At 44.6% G+C, this 22,574-nt stretch overlaps 2 protein-coding genes across 3 annotated transcripts; one reads left to right on the top strand and one right to left on the bottom strand.

Moving 5' to 3' along the window:
- Nucleotides 1–340: 340 nt before the first annotated feature.
- ISCU (iron-sulfur cluster assembly enzyme) lies at nt 341–2,663 on the bottom strand. Its single transcript, XM_076352755.1, has 5 exons — nt 2,571–2,663; nt 2,380–2,493; nt 1,989–2,099; nt 1,296–1,374; nt 341–909 (listed from the first exon to the last, which is right to left on the bottom strand). Exons 1-5 carry the CDS (start codon nt 2,652–2,654, stop codon nt 812–814), a joined length of 486 nt encoding a protein of 161 aa, XP_076208870.1. The 5' UTR covers nt 2,655–2,663; the 3' UTR covers nt 341–811.
- A 582-nt stretch (nt 2,664–3,245) lies between these two features.
- Nucleotides 3,246–22,357, top strand: SART3 (spliceosome associated factor 3, U4/U6 recycling protein). Of its 2 annotated transcripts, none has more exons than XM_076352508.1 (19): nt 3,246–3,422; nt 4,347–4,473; nt 5,541–5,645; nt 7,102–7,286; nt 8,311–8,416; nt 9,169–9,293; nt 9,766–9,921; nt 11,078–11,216; nt 11,642–11,749; nt 12,155–12,232; nt 12,438–12,496; nt 14,810–14,919; nt 15,204–15,316; nt 15,739–15,815; nt 16,216–16,384; nt 17,144–17,592; nt 18,305–18,457; nt 20,129–20,316; nt 20,950–22,357. In XM_076352508.1, exons 1-19 carry the CDS (start codon nt 3,246–3,248, stop codon nt 21,128–21,130), a joined length of 2,805 nt encoding a protein of 934 aa, XP_076208623.1. In that variant the 3' UTR covers nt 21,131–22,357. The 2 variants fall into 2 exon arrangements, with proteins under 2 accessions (XP_076208623.1, XP_076208622.1); XM_076352507.1 differs by having other exon boundaries at nt 17,141–17,592.
- Nucleotides 22,358–22,574: the final 217 nt, after the last annotated feature.

Below are 22,574 nucleotides of genomic sequence, written 5' to 3'. Positions count from 1 at the left end.
CTGGGTTCAAACCCGAGGGTGTATTTACTCTCTTTTAACAGAGCACTTGGCCCATCCAAAGGTTGAATTCGTATAGAAGACACTCCAAAATTAAGATTGTTCCTCTAACGGGGGCTTCAAGAAAAAAGCAAGCATTAGTCGTGACAGGACGCGAGCAGAAGCTAGCCCTGCTAGCACCGGCTCTGTGCTTCCTGGAGCGGTGGCACCCAGCACCCAGCCGCTACTTGCTCGTCTCCCACCAGCGTATTGTCAGTGCCCTCTAGTGCCTGCTGAAGTGTCCCAGCACCCCGGAGAAGAGGAACTCGCACACAGATTGCGAAATGAAACTCCGACACAGCTGTAGTTTCCAGGCAGACATGCTGCCCCACATTTGTATACCGCATTGATACACAGACTGAGCTGCAGTTTCTACATAAACATTAAGACCAAGGCAATGTTTCCCACTAAATTCTGTAAAATATTAGGCAAAACTATACATCTTCCAAAAAAGTGCAGCCCTTCCAGTACCGGAACAGCAGGATTTTCTCTCCAGAGAGAAGCCACCGAGTTCTCCGCAGTTGAGCAGTCTTCTTCGCTCTAACATTTCAAACACAGTCGTGACAGGACACAGGCTGCTGAAATAGCTGCTGAAATACCCACATCCCAGTCGTGCAAGCACTGTAAGAGTGGCTGTACACACATCAACAGTGACACATTGTGCGTAAGTTGTGCGTATCTTACAGCTTCATTTAGTAGTGCGCAGGATCCTACTAATAGCTAGAATAATTGCACTGCAAATTTAAGTGGAATGAGAACAAGCTTTACAGTCAGTTTAGGCATTGTTTGCTTTCTTCTCTGACTCTTCTTTGTTTGGATCCTGCTTCAACTTGTAATCAGCCAAGGCAGCCTTGATTGCATCTTCAGCCAACACTACAAACAAGACAAGTATTTCAAGGACAATGAACAATCGAACAATCATTTAGAACAAAAGATGCCGTAAAAACAAGAGCAGCCAGCAGTGACCACCACTGCAGGTAGCACCAGTCGGCATCTTAGAAGTAGAATGTCAGAATCGGAACACTTATTATCAGTCTGCTGAGCTAGAGAGTCCAAAAGACAAAAGAGATCTGAAAACTCGTAAAATAACCCCGAAATCTCAAGATAAGCAAGTTTCTCTTGTGGGCCAACCTTAGCTGTTCCTTGTGCAGAAACTTTATTTGGAAAACAACATTCAGAAGCATCTGCACTGTTCCCAGAAGCCTCCCTCTCAAATACGAGTTTGCGTTTGAACTTTCACCGTTTGGTCCTTTACTTACTAGAGCAGTGCAGTTTGACTGGAGGAAGGCAGAGCTCTTTAGCGATATCCGTGTTCTTGATTTTCAACGCTTCGTCAACCTGAAACACAGATCGCGTGCAGTCAGTCACTGGTCACGTGAGGCACAACACGGGCTACAAAGGCATTTGCTGTAAGAGTGCTTTAATGCTCCAGAGCCAACAGAATCCACACGGAAGAACGTCTCAACTGCCGGGGCAGTGAAGGACGTCGGAATTAAGGAATGCCTCAGACTGAGCAGTGGCAGGAATGAACCAAAGCATACCAGTGTTACAGACTAAGTGCCACTGGGGGGATTGTTCTATGCTTACCTTTTATCATAACATAGAAATGCGTTTCCTGTCTGGCAGAAAAAGAGTGTAATCTAAAGACACTCCATAACTAAACTTTCTTTCAGAAGCCATGATCAGCATGTTTTTGCTCTCTGCATAAGACACAAAGTACTTCCCTGCAGATTAATGGAGGTTCTTGGAAAAGGCAACTATTGCTCTGTAAGTCAGACCACTAACAGGGTTGACAGCCGCTGCTTTCTAAGCTACTGTACCGCACTGCACAAAGTCAGTACTGGGATTCCTAGACCACCGTTTCCTACGCGGTCCCAACAGAGAACACAAGCAGGTTTGAAGCTTCCAAGGCTTTCTGCAGTGTCACCTCTGACTCTGGCGGGGACCCTTACCGTTTTCCCTTTGACCCACTCCGTTGCCAGTGAACTCGACGCGATTGCTGACCCGCAGCCAAAGGTTTTGAAACGGGCATCGATGATCTTCCCGTTCTCGTCCACTTCCACCTGCAAGAGCATCAGTGGCACCTCAGGGGCTGGCTCGGCTCCGCCAGGCGCCCCAGAGCCACCCTGAGCCACCCTCTCAGGCCCAGGCAGGGCTCTGGCTCCCACCGAGCCCTTGGGAGCGGGATAGGGCCTGCCCGGGCCCCAGGGAACACTTCAGGGCGGGGGTGGGTGAGGGTGAGGGAAGGCCGCGCTGCACCCCTGAGGGGAAGGGGACAGGTTTGGGCCTTGCAGCAGCCCCAGGCGACCCCCTTCCCCGGTGCCAGCGGTTCCCCAAGGTCACCTGGAGCTTCATGACGTCGCCGCAGGCCGGGGCGCCCACCAGGCCGGTGCCCACGTTCTTGGCGTTGCGGTCGAGGGAGCCGACGTTGCGCGGGTTCTCGTAGTGATCCACCACCTGCCAGAGCACCGCGTCACCAACGGCCACCGCGTGTCCCGTCCCGTCCCGTCCCGCCGCAGCCCCTCGCCCCTCACCTTCTTGTGGTAGCCCAGCCTGGCCACCGCCTCCCCGCGCCCGGGGCGCAGCAGCGCCGCCCCCGCCGCCCTCAGGGCCGCCATCTTGAGCCTGGCGAGGGCGGGCGGCCCCGCGCCGCCCGTTTATAGCCTCGCGCGGGACGGCCCCGCCCCCTGGCCCCGCCCCCGCGCTGCCTCAGGCCTGGCGCCGCCGGGCGCCCACGTTTTACGCCGAGCGCGGCCGGGGGTGCCGTGCAAAGGGGGCGAGCGCTGATGGCCACCTGCGGAAAAAACCGCGCGCTGTCGCTAGAACGATCGATAAGCGCTGTTTCCAATCACGACACCGTTTTTATCGCGACACCCAGCGCGTGTGCGGGCCGCGGCGGCCACACTCAATATGGCGGGCGGGCGGCGCCGTACACGCCCCGGCCCTCCTCGGAGGCCCCCTGACGGCCAGGCCCCGCGGTGACCGCGGCACCGCCGGCGTCCCAGCCGAGAAGACAAGGGGTCCGGCCCCGGCGGCGCTCACCGCAGCGCGGACCCGGTGCGCGGCCGAGCGCGGGATCCTGCGGGCAGCGGCTCGCCCCTCCCCTCGGAGCGCTCGCCCGGCGGCAGTGCGCGGCGGCGGGACAGGCGCCGCGGGGACAGCCCCGGCAGGCGGCGGAGTGCGGCTGGCTGCGAAGGGAGCTGCATAAGATGGCGGCGGCGGGAGCCGAGGCGGCTGCGGTGGCGGCGGAGGAGGAGAAGCGGCTGCCGGAGGGCGACCCCGAGTCGGGGGGCGACTCAGAGGATGAGGGTGACTCGGACTCGTCTGGCGATGGCGAAGACGAGGAGAAGGAGAATGAGGCCGAGATCCAGCGGCTGGAGGAGCAGGTGGGGCCCGCCTGGGCCGGCGACGGCGTGGGGAGGGGGTGGTGGGGCAGCACCGCGGCCTCCGCCCGGTCCCGGCTCCTGGCCCAGGGGAAGAGGTGTTCGAGGCCGGGCCCTGCGCTCGTGGCCCGCCCGCGTTGCTACGAGAGACGCGCCGGCCCCGGGCGCCCCGCGGGAGCGGCCCCAGGAGCGGCCGCGGGGAAGGCTCGTCCCGGAGAACCGACGCCTCCCCTCCGGGAAACCTCGGAGTGGGGCGAGACCCGGCCTTCGTGGGGTCTTCTTTTTTGTGACTGCCTGCTGGAGTGGCTGCGGCGGTAACGGAACAAATATCCGTGGCTGCTTGCGTAGCTTGATGCTGGAAACTGTCGAGACGTGAATGTTTGGAGTCTGAATTGGAAACTAGGCGTTTGGGGGTTTTTTGAGAGGGAAATTAGAGAGGAGGGCCGTAGTGGACAGTTTGTAGTCATCGAAAAAAACTTTGCTAGCTGTTTGAGGTTTTTTTAATTGCCTTTGAAGAAATTAAAACACATTTGGCTCTGTTGAAGAAGGCTTTTTTCATGTTGCACTCCTGGGTCTGTTTCTGCAGCTGGTAGCTACTGTACTTCTGGTGCTGGCATTTGCACTGCTAAGCAGTAACCTTTAGAGCTTAGAGCTGTAGGCTAAGCTCTAAGCTTAACTTTAGAGCTCTGTTAAACTTGGAAGTGGGAGACATTTATAGATGTCTCCTTGTGACCTGAAAGCATCTTGCAAACAATAGTGAAGTTTTGGTGCAGCGCTGCGCAGGAAGGTAGGTGTTGTCTTGGCTATGTGGACACATGATGAGATTTGTATGCCCCAAAAGGCAGTATGATACTCTGTTCTGCTAAATGTTTTCTGATTTCTTCATGTCTCTCACTCAACAGTGCTTTTAAAATTTTTTTTTTAAAGCTTTCCATCAATGCTTTTGACTATAACTGTCACTTGGATCTGATAAAGCTGCTGCGCCAGGAGGGAGAGTTGGTAAAGCTCAGAAGAGCTCGTCAGAAGATGAGTGAACTCTTTCCACTTACCGAAGGTACAGAGCATCTTCTGCTGATGTTGCAGTCAATACTGCTTAAGCATTGTCTGTGTAAAATACCGTTGTTTCAGCAGTGAAATGATGTGCTTGTGCCAGGCTTCAACAACATTGTTCCAGTCCAGAGAAACCTAAAACAACAAATTTGGGACTTTTTAAACTCTGAATGCTGCTGGTGTTAACGGCCAGCATTGAGCTTGGCCTCTGACAGGCACAGGGTAGCGAGCTTGTTGCAGGAATTCGAGCTCTTGGCTCTTGCAACTGCACTGTCCTGTCCTGTCCTCTGCCAGAGGCTGCTGCGGTAGAGTGGGACTGGTGTGGGGGGGTGTTTGTGTGTGCCCAGCTACTCCAGTCGCTAGTCTGCCCGTCTGTTAGCTGGGGGAGTTGCTGCCAGGATGCGACCTGCTGTAGCCCAGGGACAGGTGTATGTTTGCTTGTTGCTGCCTTTGCTGTAGGGCTGGTAATATACAGCTGTGGGATGGCAGCACTGAAACAGCTTCAGTCGCTTAGTCAGTGAATGTGACTCACAGTGCAGACAAATTGCTGCCAAAAGTTAAATTTTGCAGGCAAGCAGCAAAAGATGTTGGTGGAAATTGCAGGTAGCCCTTGAAGTGGGTGGTTTTTATTCATAACACAGAGGCAATGTAAATATTGCAGAGGCTATTCTGCGAGTGTGCTTTTAGCCTTGGCAAGGGAAGGTTTCCTCCTATGCATGTGGAAACTTCCAGCCTCTAAAGCCATTTACTGTTTCTTGTAGAAGTGTGAGGAAAGGTGTACCTCTGGATGCCTCTCTGGTTCATACTGATCCTCTGCCCATGGTACTGGTAAATTGCTGCTTGCAACTTCTGCTCTCTTTAAATAGAAGTGCGCTTGTTTAGTACTAATCGGAAAAGGTCTCTACCAAACTTTTCTTTTAAATTTATTGTGAGTAGTTGTGGAGGCTAAAATTGCTCTCCTCTCCCCATTTTTAAGTCTGTTACTAAAAACTCTCATAAAAAAATTCAACAGGTGGATTTAACTTACTCTTTCTGAACATTGGTGATGTATTCTAAACTTCTTTCTTTCAGAAATTTGGCTGGACTGGTTGAAGGATGAGATAAAAATGGCTTCTGAAAGCTCTGAGCGAGAGAAAGTTTATGAGCTGTTTGAGAGAGCTGTGAAAGACTACATCTGTAAGTTGTTAATATATGCTATAAAATGTATTGTGTTGCATTCAGATTATGGCTTTCTCTTTCTAGGAAAGTTTCATCCTTCTGTTATAATGCAGAAATTGGATCAAAAATGTTAGTGTGAAGTGATCCTCATCTTTTTCTGAAGCATTGGAGTTAAAGGCCATTCACAGGCAATGCTTTAAGTACTATTGCAGTCTTGAAGATCTTCTACACAAATGTTGTAAAAAGTTTCGAATGCGTATTTCGCACTTCTCTAACCTCTAAAAGCAGCAGATATTGCGCTCACCTAGGGAATGCTTTCTCTCTTACCCATCATGGGTTCTTTAGCTCTTTCTTTGAGGAAAGTGAATGCTTTTAAAAGGCTTATTTCAACTCCTGTCTTCTGTGTTGGTTAGCACTGTCTCTACTGCCATTTCCACTATGTGACAGCTCTTTCAGAACATAGTTACTGTCTGTGGGACAGCATTCTTGAAACCCTGCGAAGTAGGTAACCCTAGCCATGCTGCGGTACCAGGCTCTGGTCATCCTCATTACACGTGAGGGAAGTACGTGGTGTCTTGTCTTTCCATTTCTCAGGAGCTGCCTGCAGCTGTAGCTTAAAACTTTTAGCTTAAAGCACTGAGTAACTGTGTGCTCTTCGGGTACTGTGGTGAGGTGCTGAAAACAGAAAGCCTGAAGAAGCAGAGAGGGCTTGGTAGCATTGAGGCGAATTCCTTGCAGAAGCTATATACAAAATGTCACATTACAGCACCGGCATATCTAGCCTCACAGGGCGTTGGTGATCGTTCAGGAGGAAGGAATGGAGAGGTGAAGAACTGAGAGGGAGTATCCTCTGGATCTGCTGGATGGATTGCACCTGGGGTTTGGAAAGACTTCTTCTGGAGCCTGAGATGGGCAATCTAACATCCATTGGTTGGATAGTGTCTGCTGGGGGTCCCTGAACCTAATTTGCTCAGATATTGCTATTGGTGGGAGAGGTGCCAGGCAGCTAATGCTGTTCTAGCAAATCCTCCTCCTTCATAGTTACACTGCTTAAGCAGTTGCTGAACAGGCAAGTACAGGAGTCTGGAAAGAGAAGAAGGACCTACTTTAATCTGAGTTTTGTAGGAGCGCGACAGCTTTGTGGTCCCAGCTCTGCACATGTGTGCAAGAAAAGTCAAGTTGCTGTTAGGGGGGAGTCTTGATGAATCTCTGATGTAGCTTGTGTACCAGAGGTGGCATACAGGAGTCAGTCTGTGTTGGTAACGACCACAAGAGTGACTTCTTTCAGAAGACAATTGTAGCAGCTGGTACTGAACCAAGAGCCTAGAATAAAATATTTTAATTTTTCTTTGCTACGTTGGATGGTAAAGAAAATTGTCATGTGTTGGTCTATTTGTGGGTGTTTGGGAAGCAGAGATATGCCTTTTTTATTTTTGAGGGGATTAGGTCATCTGTTTCCCATAACTTTGTTTAGGTCCTGAAATTTGGTTGGAATATGCCCAGTATTCAATTGGTGGCATTGGCCAGGAAGGAGGAATTGAGAAAGTTCGCTCAATATTTGAGAGAGCATTAACTGCTGTTGGACTGCATGTGACAAAAGGAACAGCTTTATGGGAAGCATACCGTGAGTTTGAGAATGCCATACTGGAAACGGCACAGGTAAGGCCAGTCTCCTGGGCTCTTGTAAGAAACAAGTTGTGGTGTAGTTTCTGAAGTTGTCTTGTGCTGCCCCCTCATCAGTCTCTTCTGAGATGTAATGTCACACAGTTGTTTCTTTTCAGCTGTAGAAACTGACCCTTTGGCCTGGGAAAAACATTCTGTGTATTTAGTTGATATAGTAATGGATTTGTGTTTAAATAAGATCATAAAATCTCACATCCAGAAGCAAAGTTTCATTCTACTGCTTTAGCTTGAACTGACAAGAATAGCTTTAAATTGAGTAGTTTTGTTATGAAACAGTGTTCTTGCCAGTGAATGTTTTTGCGCATAGTCAATCATGTTTGTATTTCGAGACTGTTTTGTACTTCAGCTTTCAACTCATTCATTATTTCACCCTTTTTGTGACTTTTGGATGATGGTATATTATCCCTGTCATACTGTTTGACATCTGCAAAAGATACCTTTACAAGATGGCCAGAATGTGAATACTTTTTTTTTTTTGTCATTTACTACATAAGATATGGAAGATTAAAAGATGTCCCTGCCCATGGTGTGGGGGCGTGGAACTAGATGATCTTTAAATGTCCCTTCCAACCCAAACCATTCTATGAAATGCTCTACCAAAGGAGTAATGGGAGAACACCCTTTCATTCAAAGAAAGCTGGAAGTTTTAAATCATCTGTCCACACACCAGGGATTTATGGAAAAACTATTTGGCAGCCCAGTGGGTTTGTGAAGTGGCATGATCACACGCGGCTTACGTTTTTTTCAGCTTATCATTTCCCAATGCATGTGTCAGCTTTCAGTGAGGAATGCTTTTCACATTCATCCAGCTTCTGAGTCCAGCAGTTTCCAAGTTCTAGCTCTCACAGCAGTGACCTGAAATGCAAGTTGTCTGTGTCTGTTCTTCAAGGATCGTGTAGTCATTGGGACCCCAGACCCCCAACCCATAAACAATACCCCATCAAGTTCATCAGCTCAGGCTTGAGGGAACTGATTTAACTTTTGATCCTTTTGTTTGTAGCCAGCTCCTGGCAGCGTTCCATCATCTGAGCAGCAGCAGATGCTCTGCAGCCAGCTTGAGAAGATCCACATGCTGTTCAGGCGCCAGCTGGGGATCCCGCTATTAGGTGAGAGCCGGTGCACTTGGAGAGGTGGCATGGATAAGCTGTGTTATGGTGACCTAGGCATTAGTCATGATTATTCTTTTGGTAGAGCCACACAAACCGCAGCTGTAGTATTTGTGAATTCTTTAATCAATGACATTTGCCTGTCTTTAGGGCCTCTTGAATGGTGCACAGATCCCTCTTGTTCAGAAGTATTCTTACTCATTGAAACTCGGTTTATCTGTTTCTTCAGTGCATAATTTGAGGCTATATAAAGTACAAGTGATGAGCACAAAACATGACCATTAGGAACTAGGAATTCAGCTGTGATGATCACTACATAAGAACCTTGGTTGGTAGGGAATAGTACACGCTGGCGGCTGGATTGTTAGAATTCTGCCCTATTATCTGCTTCATTCTTTAAGCCCCTTTTCTTGTAGCTTTGCTTATAGGAGAGAGTTAAGCACAGTTCTTTGACTTCTTCATTTGCATAGTGAAAGAATTTGGGTTCGTCTCTCTTCTTTAAAGCCTTGGGAAAATCTCGCCACTTTGGTTTTCTGAATCAAAATCAGTAGCTTTAATATAACTTGTCCTGAGTTTGTGTTGTAGTGCACTGTATAAGATGAAGTGTCTGAACCCTATAAGCATGAGGTAGTGTGACAGTTAAGACACAAAAGTGTAAACAGAAATACAAATGTGTTAGAATCAAATACAGGTTGAATGTTGATTATTTAGTCCAATAAGTTATTGATGGGGTTTCATGTCCATTTTAATAGATATGGAGGCTTCATATGCTGAATATGAGGAATGGTCAGAAGATCCGATACCAGAAACAATAATAAAGAATTACAAAAAAGCTCTACAGCAATTGGAGAAGTGTAAACCATATGAAGAGGCACTGGTAATGCTGTTACTTATACCTTGCTTTAAAACTAAGAGTTAATTGCTTTGGGGTGATTTTTTTTTTTTTCCAAACTTTATTATTTTTCTAGTCACAGAGCTAAAGCAGCTGTGTATTGGTAGGTGACTCAGCTGTGAGCAATGTGAGACAAGAAGCCTCACAACTGGGTATACTGGAAACTATTGAATCTATTGACTGTGTCAGGCTACCCTAGGGTGCGCATGAGTACTCTGGCTGTTTCTTCCAGCATTGACGAGCACGCTGGGCTAAGAGGAATAAAAAGTAGGGATCTGAATGGCTTCAGAACCAGGATGGTATTCGGAGATACATGAAAATCAAAAGCTGCTGATATTTAGAGGCCAAGTTCTTGTGTGAAATTTTGCATGAGACCTACTCTGAGTAACAATCGAACTGTTTCAATCATGCCTTGTTCAGAAGATTTTAATTTTTTGTATCTCTGTTTGTTTTATAGCTTGGTGCTGAAACACCAAAGCTAGCAGAATATCAAGCTTACATTGATTTTGAGATGAAAGCAGGTGATCCAGCTCGCATTCAGTTGATCTATGAGAGGGCTTTGGCTGAGAATTGCCTTGTGCCCGATCTTTGGGCACGCTACAACCAATATTTGGTAAGGAAAAAAAATAGATGTTTGCGGTTTTATTTTCCTGTGGTTTTTTTTTTTTTTAATCTTAGTGGCTGATGAACGAATGACCAGTAAGTTCTACCTCAATCCTGCCCCTTAGTCTTTAAATTCTTCAGAAACTGATTTTCACCTCACCTTTGTTCTTTTCCTGTTTTCGATGGTGTGTTTATGGATCAAGTGAGCATTTGCTCACTTTTTCGTCCAGCTGTGTATTTTCTTTGCAGAATTAAAGTGGGTGTGGGCATCGAGGCTTGCACTATCTGGCAAAGAGTTGACTAGGTGTAACCAGCTGTACTGTAAGCCCTGGCGTTGTCTCTGGTAGCTAGTCATCCAGAGGCATTGTTTCTGAGGATGTCCTTCCTTTTCTTCTAGCTTTTGTAGGCAAAGCAGTTCAGTGCTGTCTGAATGACTGGGGAGCCTGCCTGTCCTTCAGGAGACAGATAAATTAATGATAGTGCTTGTTTGAGGGCTGCCAGTGCTCTCCTGAATATTTTACAGTGGAGAACAAATAACTAATTTACCAACAAGCCAAAGCAAACCCAGATGTTTATCTATATTTACATGTGGGCTAGTTAGTGCACTTCGAAAATCATATTGAACTTGAGAGGCAGGGTTTTCATGTGGACAGAAGGTTGGTCTCTTAAGAGATCAGTGTAACTCGCTACAGGAGGCTTATCTAGGCTGAGTTGTTCCGTCATGTCTTTATCTTACCAGCTTGAGACAGCAGGTTGCGGGTGGAACAGCGCCTGCCTCCCTTGAGTAGGCTGCGTGTGCACCCTCTTTCTTGTATCCTTTTCTAAACATACTAAGAACAGTTGGGAATTTACTCAGTGCCTTTATTATATTTATGTCATTGGCAGAAAATACCTAACTGGCTTGGTTAGAACCTGACAGTTAGGTATTGCAGACTGAACACGGCATGGAGTTCTTGTTTGTGTTGCTCCTGAGCATATCCTTTCTGTTTTGAAGGTGTTCACTGGGTTTTTAGGACTACAGAATTTAAAATGCCCATCTCTTCTTAGCTTTTTGAATATAAAATGGAAGTACTGTTTTTAAGGTGTTGGCTCTTTATAAGCTGGTATGTCTTAGATGGGCTCTCTGGCTAATAGGAACTGAAAGCTTTGTTGTATGATTATTTCAGGACCGGCAGCTGAAAGTGAAAGAGTTGGTTTTGTCTGCTCATGACCGCGCTGTTAGGAACTGTCCCTGGACAGTTGGGCTGTGGATTCGATACCTTTTGGCGATGGAGAGGCATAGAGTTGATCACAGCATTATTTCTGGTAAAGAAAGATCATCTCGGCAAGACTTCTTTACGCTACAGAACTGCTCTCTGCACTCTGACGAATGTGTGACAAACGGTGATCTGTAGGACGCTGTAGAATTTGTTTTCATCCTGCTGCATCAGTCTTAAAGCTGAGGAAATGTATGGTAGCATGCTTCTAGGGCAAAGCTGCTTTTGTTGAGCAGCTTCAGTTCTGAGTGAACAATTTACTTCAACTTTGCATGAACACTACTGAATTAAACTGGCTTTTACATTTGCTTCCTAAACCAATTTAGCGTATGTAGGATTTCTTGTATTTTCCTCTCTTCCTATAAATGTAAGGTGTATATACTTCTTTGTGCTATGCACTGTAGCTTGCTAATTTTGTCAATATTTGAAAAGTAAGTGTGTTTGTGTGGGGGTGTTTTTCCCTATTTCTTTCAGAAATGTTTGAAAAAGCTCTGAATGCAGGTTTTATTCAGGCAACGGACTATGTAGAAATCTGGCAGGCATATCTTGATTACCTGAGAAGAAGGGTGGATTTTACACAAGGTATATATGATACATGTGTGGATAAATACTTAAACTGTTTTCTGTGTACCTCTCTGAAACAGTGGTATCACTTTTTAAAAAAAAAAAGTAACAGTAGCTTCATATCTTCCACAAAAATTACTTTCTGGCCAGTTAGTGTCTATAAAAATACATGAACTTAGTTGATTTAAAGCAGCTCCTTGCTGACAGAATAGATTGTGCTGTTGCAAAAATGCCCTGCCTTATATTTTAGGTACTTGATGTTTCTTTTATTATGCATGTAGTGAGTTTTACTGAAGTAATAAACTTTGGCTCCCCCAACCCCTCCAATAAAATCATTGTGGGTGTTAGGGAAGAGGTTTTAGTGGGTGGGAGATGAAAATTAAATTATTGTTATTTTAAGGTAATTCTTTCTTTTTTCTGAAGACTCGAGTAAAGAACTAGAAGAGCTACGGTCTGCATTTGCACGTGCTGTGGAGTATTTGAAACAAGAAGTAGAAGAGCGTAAGTTAAATCATCCAATATATTTTCTCTTGTTCAAAATAATTTTTACAAGACTAGTTCTCCACACAGTATTTAACTTGTCTTCAAGTGTCTCAAACATTTGAAGGAAGCTACAGATAAACATTTCATCTACAATGTAGAACTTGTTTAATAAACATTTTATTTCCAAGAGCCATTCACAAACAGTACTTATTTTTATTCCCAGGATTCAGTGAAAGTGGAGATCCATCCTGCACCATCATGCAGAACTGGGCAAGAGTTGAGGTGATGTTTCTATCTACTGTATTTAAAATTGCTAGACTAGAGAAAATTGATCGTTTTAACATTCCAACCACAGAATGCAATCCTCTTGTACTTTGGCATTTTGTCTGGGTAACTTCAATGAGTAAATCTTTCTTCTTCCACTCCTGTGCCTGGACTGGTCAAGCATATAGCATAGCTTCAGGCTTGAAGCACGACATCCCAGGAGAGAAACAGCATTCTCTTTGAGAAAGTTGTCAGGACTGTTAGCATGTGTATACTGCTGTGACTGCAGTATGGTACAGAGCTCTGTGAGCAGCTTGGTTAGTGGGCTAGCCACAGTGGCTTGGTACTGAACGCTAAGACTGTAAACTGCCTTGAATCCTGCCTGATTTAGTGCTGCCTACACTAACTAGTTTCAAACTAGTACAGGTATCAATGTGCTGGTGCAGTCACTGTCTGCAAGTGGACGTTTTATTTTCCTTCCTTTGCCACAGGCTCATACGAATCAGGATAAGTCATGTTACTTCTGTGCTATAATTTCTCTGGGCATGATCATAGAATCGTTTAGGTTGGAAAGACCTTTAAGATCATCAAGTCCAACCGTTAACCCAGCACTGCCAAGTCCACCACTAAACCATGTCCCTAAGCACCACATCTACCCGTCTTTTAAATACCTCCAGGGATGGTGACTCAACCACTGCCCTGGGCAGCCTGTTCCAATGCTTGACAACCCTTTCGGTAAAGAAATTTTTCCTAATATCCAATCTAAACCTCCCCTGGCGCAACTTGAGGCCATTTCCTCTCGTCCTATCGCTTGTTACTTGGGAGAAGAGACCGACCCCCACCTCGCTACAACCTCCTGTCAGGTGGTTGTAGAGAGCGATGAGGTTTCCCCTCAGCCTCCTTTTCTCCAGGCTAAACCACCCCAGTTCCCTCAGCCGCTCCTCACAGGACTTGTGCTCTAGAGCCTTCAGCAGCTTCGTTGCCCTCCTTTGGACACACTCCAGCACCTCAATGTCTGTCTTGTAGTGAGAGGCCCAAAACTGAACACCGTATTTGAGATGTGGCCTCACCACTTTGAGTACAAACTTCCCTACTCCTGCTGGCCACACTATTTCTGATACAAGCCAGGATGCCATTGGCCTTCTTGGCCACCTGGGCACACTGCTGGCTCACATCCAGCCGGCTGTCGACCAACACCCCCAGGTCCTTTTCCGCTGGGCAGCTTTCCAGCCACTCTTCCCCAAGCCTGTAGCGTTGCGTGGGGTTGTTGTGACCCAAGTGCAGGACCTGGCACTTGGCCTTGTTGAACCTCCTACAGTTGGCCTCAGCCCATTGATCCAGCCTGTCCAGGTCCCTCTGTAGAGCCTTCCTACCCCCAAGCAGATCAACGCTCCCACCCAACTTGGTGTCATCTGCAAACTTACTGAGGGTGCATTCGATCCCCTCGTACAGATCATTGGTAAAGCTATTAAACAGGGCTGGCCCCAATACGGAGCCCTGGGGAGCACCACTTGTGACCGGCCGCGGACTGGATTGAACTCCATTCACCACCACTCTTTGGGCCCGGTCGTCCAGCCAGCTTTTTACCCAGCGAAGAGTACGCCCGTCCAAGCCATGAGCAGCCAGTTTCTCCAGGAGACTGCTGGGGGAACGGTGTCAAAGGCTTTACTAAAAGTCCAGGCAGACCACATCCACAGCCCTTCCCTCATCCATAATGCATGGGATGGCTTGGCAAAGTCTCAGGCATTGTAATCCTCCTGAACAATGTGGGCCTGAACCTTAATTAATTACTATTGCTTTCTGTCCACTTAGTGGAGGGAGAAGGTAGGTGCATCCAGGTGTGATTCAGCTTATGCTAAAGCAATTCTAATAAGTCAGCTGTCTAGCGTACTCGTGTACCTCTACAGTTAGATCAGGTGAATCCCACTTGGGTGTCTTAATCCATTTCCCCTTGTCCCCTGCTCCCTTTCCTAAGCACTTCTCTTAGACTGAGAACTGGGTTTGTGTTTAAGTGCTCTATTAGGTACATTCATGAATAATGACAAAAGGAAAAATTCAGAAGCAGCTATCTGATTATTTTATAATAACCAAAATGTATGTGGGAGCCAGAAACCAAGATTGATGTAACAGCTGGGCAGGGAAGTATTATTCAGTACTAGGATTGCATTAGGTGTTCACTTTGATCGCTCTAAGGAGCAGATGTATCTTCCTGGGTCTGCGTGCATCATCTGTGGTGTTTCCTTGCTTTGGGGGGTAGGGGGGAGGCAGGGGGTAACGGTGTTGAACAAATAATCCTAAATTATATTGAGTACTTTGGATGCTCTGTTTCAGGCCCGCTTATGTAACAACATGCAGAAAGCCAGAGAACTCTGGGACAACATTATGACTAAAGGGAATGCCAAATATGCTAACATGTGGCTGGAATATTATAACCTAGAAAGGTAAGAGCTTGGCTGGTTGGAAGATGTAACTTTTTAGTTTCCTCATATGTGTGAGACAAGACTTAGATGCTGAGCATGGGTATACTTCATATGGGTTTATAATACGCTTTTGAGGTTCTTACAGCAGCTCTGCAGTGTATTTCAGAAGTATTACAGCAACAGCACGTAGTGCGAGTTTGCTAGGAAAGGAGGGAAAACATTTGCATAGAATGTAGTTAACTGTCCTGTCTTGTAATCTTGATGTGGAGGATTGGCTCCTTACTGCCATGGTTTCCCTACTGCAGAGCTCATGGTGACACTCAGCACTGCAGGAAGGCCTTGCACCGAGCTGTGCAGTGCACAAGTGACTATCCAGAGCACGTCTGTGAGGTGCTGCTCACACTGGAGAGAATAGAAGGTAATTAACTGCACGTCGTCTCGTTTTACCCACTCTAGTTAGTGTACAATGATACAGAGTGAATTGTGATCTAGTGTTTTGTGTTCTGGTGAAGGCTTATTTTCTTTTCACTACTGTAGTATACACAAGCAGTTCTTTTTTTCTTTTTTTCTTTTTTTCTTCTTTTCTGGCCTGACTTGGAGCCTGCTGAAATTACTGGGTTTTTCCATGCCTGTTTGGAGTGTTGTATTATAAATGAGAGGTTTCTGCTCTGCTTGGTTTTTGTTTTCTTTTTCTTTGAAGGCTACTCGTTATATTTAGAATTTTCATGTGTAATGGTTAATATTAAGAGCAAGTTCCATGAACTCATTGGCTCTTATTTTACCAGAATTGTATTTTCAAATTATGGGAAAGCTAAATACAAGGCTTTTTTTATCCTTTAGGAACATTGGAAGACTGGGATGCAGCTGTTCAAAAAACAGAAAACAGATTAGCTCGAGTTAATGAACAAAGAGCAAAGGTCAGAACTTTCTGTGAACTACCTAAGCAGTTTATAGGAAATACCCATATTAAGGTCATGCTTGCCTGAATGTCAGATTTCTAATGTTGGTTCCCATAGATAAGCCTGAATTGTCTTAAAGCCTCAGAACTATTGATTTTAGTTTAAAACTATGGTTAATGTCTTTTGATGCTTTTTATCTTTCACCTTTTGACCCTTGGATGGATACGAGAGTAACATGCACCCCAGGAAAGCTGTAAGAGCAAACAATTGAGTTGTGCTTTAAATGATGATCACAGCATTAGTGCTGTGTTTCATGAAGCTTAGGAGAAAACCCTCCAGGTTCAGCACTGTAGAAAATAGCATGTAAGAATGCTCTGTAATCTGCAATCACTAGAAAAAAAATCTTCCGTATTTGTAGGCTGCTGAGAAAGAAGCTGCTCTGGCAAAGCAAGAGGAGGAGAAAGCTGAACAACGAAAGCAGGCTCGGGCAGAAAAGAAAGCTTCCAAAAAGGTTAAAAAAACCAGGATTGGAGACAAGCGCAAAGCAGATGATGATGATGAGGGTGAATGGGGACAAGAAGAAGAAGGTAAAAAAAAAACCAACCTAAAACTTCAGATCTCTGGCAACAGGATTATCGGTTGCCTCCCTTCAGTTAGACGTAGATGAGGAAGTGCCATCACTGGTGTCTTCAGAGCTGCTGTCTATTCAGGGTCTCTTTCTCCTAGGAGATCTTTGGTAGTGAAATGAAAGCAAGACTGAATGGTTTTTGGTCAACAGAAGTATATGTTCATAAGAACTGCTATAGGGTTTTCTTAGGTTTTTCTTATTTCAGGGAATAGTGATTTTATTTTTTTGTTTTTAAAAAAAAAAAGTAATTTTCCTGACTCATCAAATGACACTGAGGCATGTGTCTAAGTTGGGTTATTCAGTATTGTAGCAGTCTCTTGGAAGGTGGTAACAGAAGATTTTAATAGATTGCTGCCCCTGGGAGTTTTGGGAGCTTTTACATTTTTGTTTTTCTTACTTTAAAAAACAAAACAAAACAAAACCATTAGCCAAAGAGAAAGAACATGAATCAGTAGTTGTAAACGACAGAAAAAGGGAAAAAATATCCTTGTTGCTTTCATCTAAATACTTGCTGTCTTGGTCAAATAATCTGTTGTTACTTATTCTTAAAAACCTGAGGGAGATTTTTATTTTGTGTCTCTAAGACCTGTCATTGTATTTGTGGTTTCACATGCTATTTCCAAACTCCATAGTGGTAATGGGGGACAGCTTAATTTCAATGGTGAATGAAATGGTGTAATTTTTTTCTAGTAAGGCTTTCAATTTCATTTATCAGCAGAGCAGCCCAGCAAGAGGCATAAGGGAGACGGTGATGGCGAACTTCTTGAAGAAGACATGGAGGTAGAAACCGGGCTGTTTGGAAGAAGTGGACCTGAAAAGCCAGATCGCCCAGCAAACCAAAAGGAAAAGGCATCTACCAGTCGAAAAGACATCCCCAAAGTGTTACATGACAGCAGTAAAGATAATGTCACAGTCTTTGTCAGCAACCTTTCCTACAACATGGCAGATCCTGAAGCGAAGCTGAAAGATCTCTTTGAGAGCTGTGGGGAGGTAGCAGAAATCCGTCCAGTATTCAGCAACAAGGGGACTTTCCGGGGCTACTGCTATGTAGAATTCAAGGAAGAAAAATCTGCTCTCCAAGCTCTTGGCTTGGATCGTAAAGTTGTGGAGGGAAGACCAATGTTTGTTTCTCCGTGTGTTGACAAGAACAAGAATCCAGACTTTAAGGTAAACTTCTATTCTTTCCAGTAATAGGTTGAACAGCGGGACTGCTTAGGAAAGCTGCAGAATATGTTGCTTCCAGAGGGCTTGCATCTAATGAATTCATGTTGTGCTAGTTTGGAATGGTAACGTTATGTCTTGGCAGTATAACTGTTTTCTGGGAGTTCTTGCATCTTATGTTACTTTGCCATAAACCAGGATTGACATCAGCAGATTTCTGCAAATCTTGAGTAAGCTAATCTGAGCAGCTTGTTAATGGTGTGAGGTACCCAGATTCCTACTTGAGCATCTCAATCTGTGAAGTATTTTTTTGGTTGAGTCATACAGCTGTGGGCATTTATTACACAACCCACTGATTCTTGTTAATGGTCTGTACTAGATATCAGTTGTATAATCAGTGGTTTTCTGCATTACGGAGTTATTGTACAGAAAAACTTAATGGTTCAGATAGTGACAACTGAGCAAGAAGACATTACCAATGGCCCTTCTCATTGTGAAGGAGACATAGGTGTTTAGAAGTGTCTGTTCTTAGAATTACAAGTCCTTAGTGTATGCCTGTATGTTTATATGCAAATATCTTTCAAAATACTACTCATGACTTGAAGGTATTTTTGTATCGCACAAATATGAAGTACTCTAAGCTTTTGGAAGTGTAATAGATTGAAATCCCTGGAGTCTCTGAGCGGTTTGGTATCTAACAGCCTTTTCATTTCTTCAGGTGTTCAGGTATAGCACTACACTGGAGAAACATAAATTGTTTATATCTGGTTTGCCATTTTCCTGCACTAAGGAAGAGCTGGAAGATGTTTGTAAAGCACATGGGAATGTGAAAGACATTCGGCTGGTCACCAACCGAGCTGGAAAACCCAAGGTAGGCTCCTTAATGCACTCTTAATTTTAAGAAATCCTTCAAAAAGAAGCTCTTCATGAGGTTTGGATACAAAAAGTAAGCTTTGTATTTTAAAAGTTGCCAACCTGGCTTTGCATTAGAACTTGTGGAAATACTTGGAATTATATGGCCCAGTGTGCCTTTGTGCCAACAAAGAAGAAGTAGGAGGGGAAGAAGATTTTTTCCAAAGTACTTATTAAATTGCACAAGAAGAAAGTGTGATATAAATGGGATGGAGGGGAAGATGTTTACAGCACTTTCAGTATAGTAAAAATAGACATTAGTAAGTCTGCAAAGAATATTTGTTTTTAAAGTAACTGACTAGATAGGGTTTACCTGGTATAACCAGTTCCCCTCCTCCCCTTCTATAGTTTCTTGAGGCTATAGTTCATAACACCTGCTGCAAGATTAGATTTGCTAGTGAGAAATGAGCCACTTCTCTCTGACAGGCTGGCTCATTATTTCCATCCTGGGATAAATGACTCCTTGTTAAATAAGAGACTCTAGACTAGCTGCTGCTCTGCCAAATTTCTACCTGACACCTCGGCCATGTCTGCACGTTGGGCACTTCTAACAGGTGCCATCCTGGTGATAATGTGCATGTATTTTTAAAATGTATTTTCTAGCTCTTGGCAATACCTCAAGTACAGTTCCTGTTGCATGCATACCTTGTACCCCAAGTCTTGCAAGCCATGTTCTCAGCTTGGTTTGAGCTGGGATTCTGTCTAGACCACAAATAAATGTACTTTGAATGTTACATAAAATCTGTGTTTCCTGTGAAACTGGATAATGCAAAAACACCGCTTAAGGGTTTGAATGTCATTTAAAAGAATAACAATAACAGAACTGGGAGGTGATGCCTCCCAACCAGTGTACTTGCTGTAGGAGCCTGCCGTAGCAGATGCCGGGGGGGTGCCCTTTTGTCCATTTGCTGGAAATAAGACCCCATTACTGAAGGTGCACCAGCAGCAGTTAGCAGCTGGTTACCAGTGCGGTTAGCAACTGTTACTTCATAAAGTCAATGTGGATTCATATCCTGCGAAGAACGCTTTTGTCACCAGTCCCTGTTCTCAGGGCAGCAATGTCAGTCTCTTTAGAGACTGTGCCTGTCAGTTCTGTTAGAGCTGCTTAAGATGGGTTTTACTGCTCTTGAAACCAAGGTGGCTGCAACGGCCCTATGTTAGCGACTTGATTCCTTAGGTACGAGTTGTAGCTTAGTGAAGAATCACAGGAGAGTTTGTGTGGATCTTTCTGTTCTAGCTCCATAGATTGATTTCTCTTTTCTTCCACTATGAATCCAAATCTGTCCGATACCAGATTCAGCCTGGATATATGTATAATATACATTTAGAAGTGAAGACTTGCCACTGATGCAGTACTTCATTATATCTACTTTACTGGCATCTTGGGGTTTTTTTTTTAATACCTCTTCCACAAATTAGGGCATTGTGAGTGAGAGTCAAGAAATGCAGGTTGTAGATTTGTGTAGATAAGAATTTTTTTTTTTTAGCTAAAGAATACTGGGACTCCTAGCCATGTTTAGGTCTGCTTTCTGTATGGTTTTCTTATCAGTTGGCCAAATTATTAGCAAAAGCTTTCATGCAGAGAAAGAAGCACTAAAACTAATGTAGGTTACCTCTTTTCCTTATTTAGGGCCTGGCCTATGTGGAATATGAAAATGAAGCTCAGGCCTCACAGGCTGTGCTGAAAATGGATGGCCTGACAGTTAAGGGACACGTCATCAAGGTGGCGATCAGTAACCCACCTCTGCGAAAGGTGCCAGACAAGCCTGAGGCAGGCAGAGCCTCGCAATTTGCAGTACCACGACAGGTTTATGGAGCGTAAGTATTAGTGAGGCAGACTGCTTGGCAATGCTTAAAAAGAAAACGCTGGGTTTCTTCATATGCTACAATGTAGGAATCTTACCTAGAACATGAGGGAACATTTAAAAGGTGCTGAACCATAAAAATTTGGGTTGCTGGACTGATGAGGAAAAGCAGATTTTTCTTCTTTACATTACCTATAGAAACAGGTCTGTAGTGACCGAGAGTATCGGGTGTTAGACATGCCGTTGGAGCCGATGCTAGCACCCGAGCACTAATAACTTCCATGTCCTCTCATTCTGGAGAACCAGCCATTGTTCACAGTGAGCATTAAGGTTGCTCCTTCATCTTTTTAGAGTGCTCTGGCTGCTTAGCATTGCATTGGTGTTACATAGTACGTGCCCTGTAGATAAACATGGAGCTTCAATTTCTGGGGACTGTTGGGCAGTTGTTTTCTGCCAGGACTTAGGTATACTGTTTCAAAGGGCACCCATTGAAAGCTTTGCACTACTTACTCCTGTCATTTGTTTCAGTAATAATATTTAAATGAGCGTTCCTCATGGTGAACAAAGTCCTTTTTGTTTCCACAAGCTAAAACAGTATGTTCAAAGAGCACTGGGATATTTTTAAATGTCACTTTTTGTTCTCCAGGCGAGGGAAGGGAAGGACGCAGCTTTCAATGATGCCTCGTGCATTACAGCGCCAGAGTAATCCTGTGGCTAAGGCTGAGAATGGGATGGTCCAGAACTCACCAGCAGCTTCATCCGAACCCCCTGAGGAGCCTAAAAAGATGTCCAATGCTGATTTTGCCAAGATGCTACTGAAAAAGTGAGCAAAAAGTCTGCAATCAGCGGGTCTGGTAAAATGTGAAATGCCTTTATGGAAGCCATGTTGTGTCCTTATGCTAGCAAGGAGAGAACGCCAGTCACAATCATGTGTAAATACTGTTCTGGACTACTGCATTCATCGAGATCAGTGTAGGATGGTACAAATCCATTTTTTTTCCTCTGTTTCTAAGAGCAAAGAGTTATACTGTGTTCTGGTAAAATGGCGTTATATGATTCCTCATATTGAGGGTAACAAGGGGGGAAATACTTCCTGTTCAGGTTGGATGCCACATCAAGTTTTATGAATAATTTACAAATATTTCTCTTTCATTAATGAATGAGATGCAATGTGAAAGCCTAGCGATAACCTTGTCAAGCTCCACTGGTCAGTTCAGATTGTGATTGCAGTCATTCTCTCTGACAACGGACCCATTTTACACCCAAACACACACACACAGGGACATTCATCTCCTTCCATTAAGAGTTAAATGGCAGATGCTAGTAACTTCACCACAATGGCCTATTTTAGTATTGGGAGAGTTTCTATACGTATGTGTGTATATGTATATACACAAATATACATATATATGTATTCAGTTAATGTTCTGTTCAAGTTGACCTGTTTTTTATATTGTGTATTTGTAAAAGACATTCAAATTATTATTTTTAAGTGTCATGAGATAAAGCTTAGATCTGGTAATTTTTGTTTCCCATAAAAGCTGTACATGCTGATGCTGAGGACCATTTTTTGTTGTTATTTTTGCTAGCTAGCTCATACGTTTTTTGCAGGTGGTTTCTGTATGGTTTTGTACAAATGTGAAGTGCAAGCTGATGTTTCTTGGTTTATTAAACTCATGTTCTCAAAGGTTTTCCATAAATACTGTTGCTTTTGTTTAGATGTGGGTGTTGGAATTGCACTTATCCTATGGCAGCTGCGTAATACTGATGTACCTCGCCTCTCGGGTGCACTGAGATACACAGTGTCACTTACATACCTTTAAGTAGCTCATTCAATTTAGTATGAATATCTTGAAACCACTTCAGTAATCACCTCAGACTTTAAAATAATCTGGTACGTGATCTTGGATAGAAATATTACTGCTTGCAACTACAACTGCTGTTAACTCTGGAAGTCAACACACACAGGGGCTGAATGTGAGGGGGGGCCCCAGTGCCGAGTTCACTTGTACAACGCAAGCGCTGCTGCAAATAAACACTATTTTCAGTGCTTACATTCTGTGCTGATTTGACTTGGCTTTACTTTGAAACGATGAGTCTGCTTCATAGCTTTGAACCATGTAATGTCGGCAGTTGTGATACAGCAGGGGACCAAGTTCTGTCGGTGCTTGTTCACAGTATGGTGTGCAGCCTCTTCTGTGCCAGACGCTTGGGCTAGCCATCCAGTGTTGTACTGATGATGCAATGGGATTGTATCTCAAAATCGGCTTA

Source organism: Aptenodytes patagonicus, chromosome 15 (assembly GCF_965638725.1).
Source record: "Aptenodytes patagonicus chromosome 15, bAptPat1.pri.cur, whole genome shotgun sequence".
In the NCBI taxonomy this organism is placed as follows: domain Eukaryota; kingdom Metazoa; phylum Chordata; class Aves; order Sphenisciformes; family Spheniscidae; genus Aptenodytes; species Aptenodytes patagonicus.
The sequence above is the reverse complement of the archived record's forward strand: the minus strand, read 5'-3'. Positions and strand labels throughout refer to the sequence as shown.

What these genes read in the sequence shown, in the direction of transcription:
- ISCU (XM_076352755.1), bottom strand. Translation starts at nt 2,654, where the DNA reads ATGGCGGCCCTGAGGGCGGCGGGGGCGGCGCTGCTGCGCCCCGGGCGC. An exon ending in AGTGGGTCAAAGGGAAAACG is followed by an intron (nt 1,375 to 1,988) that starts GTAAGGGTCCCC and finishes TCTGTGTTTCAG; the next exon opens with GTTGACGAAGCGTTGAAAAT. An exon ending in AGTCAAACTGCACTGCTCTA is followed by an intron (nt 910 to 1,295) that starts GTAAGTAAAGGA and finishes TCTTGTTTGTAG; the next exon opens with TGTTGGCTGAAGATGCAATC.
- SART3 (XM_076352507.1), top strand. Translation starts at nt 3,246, where the DNA reads ATGGCGGCGGCGGGAGCCGAGGCGGCTGCGGTGGCGGCGGAGGAGGAG. An exon ending in AGAACTGGGCAAGAGTTGAG is followed by an intron (nt 12,497 to 14,809) that starts GTGATGTTTCTA and finishes GCTCTGTTTCAG; the next exon opens with GCCCGCTTATGTAACAACAT. An exon ending in TTAATGAACAAAGAGCAAAG is followed by an intron (nt 15,816 to 16,215) that starts GTCAGAACTTTC and finishes CCGTATTTGTAG; the next exon opens with GCTGCTGAGAAAGAAGCTGC.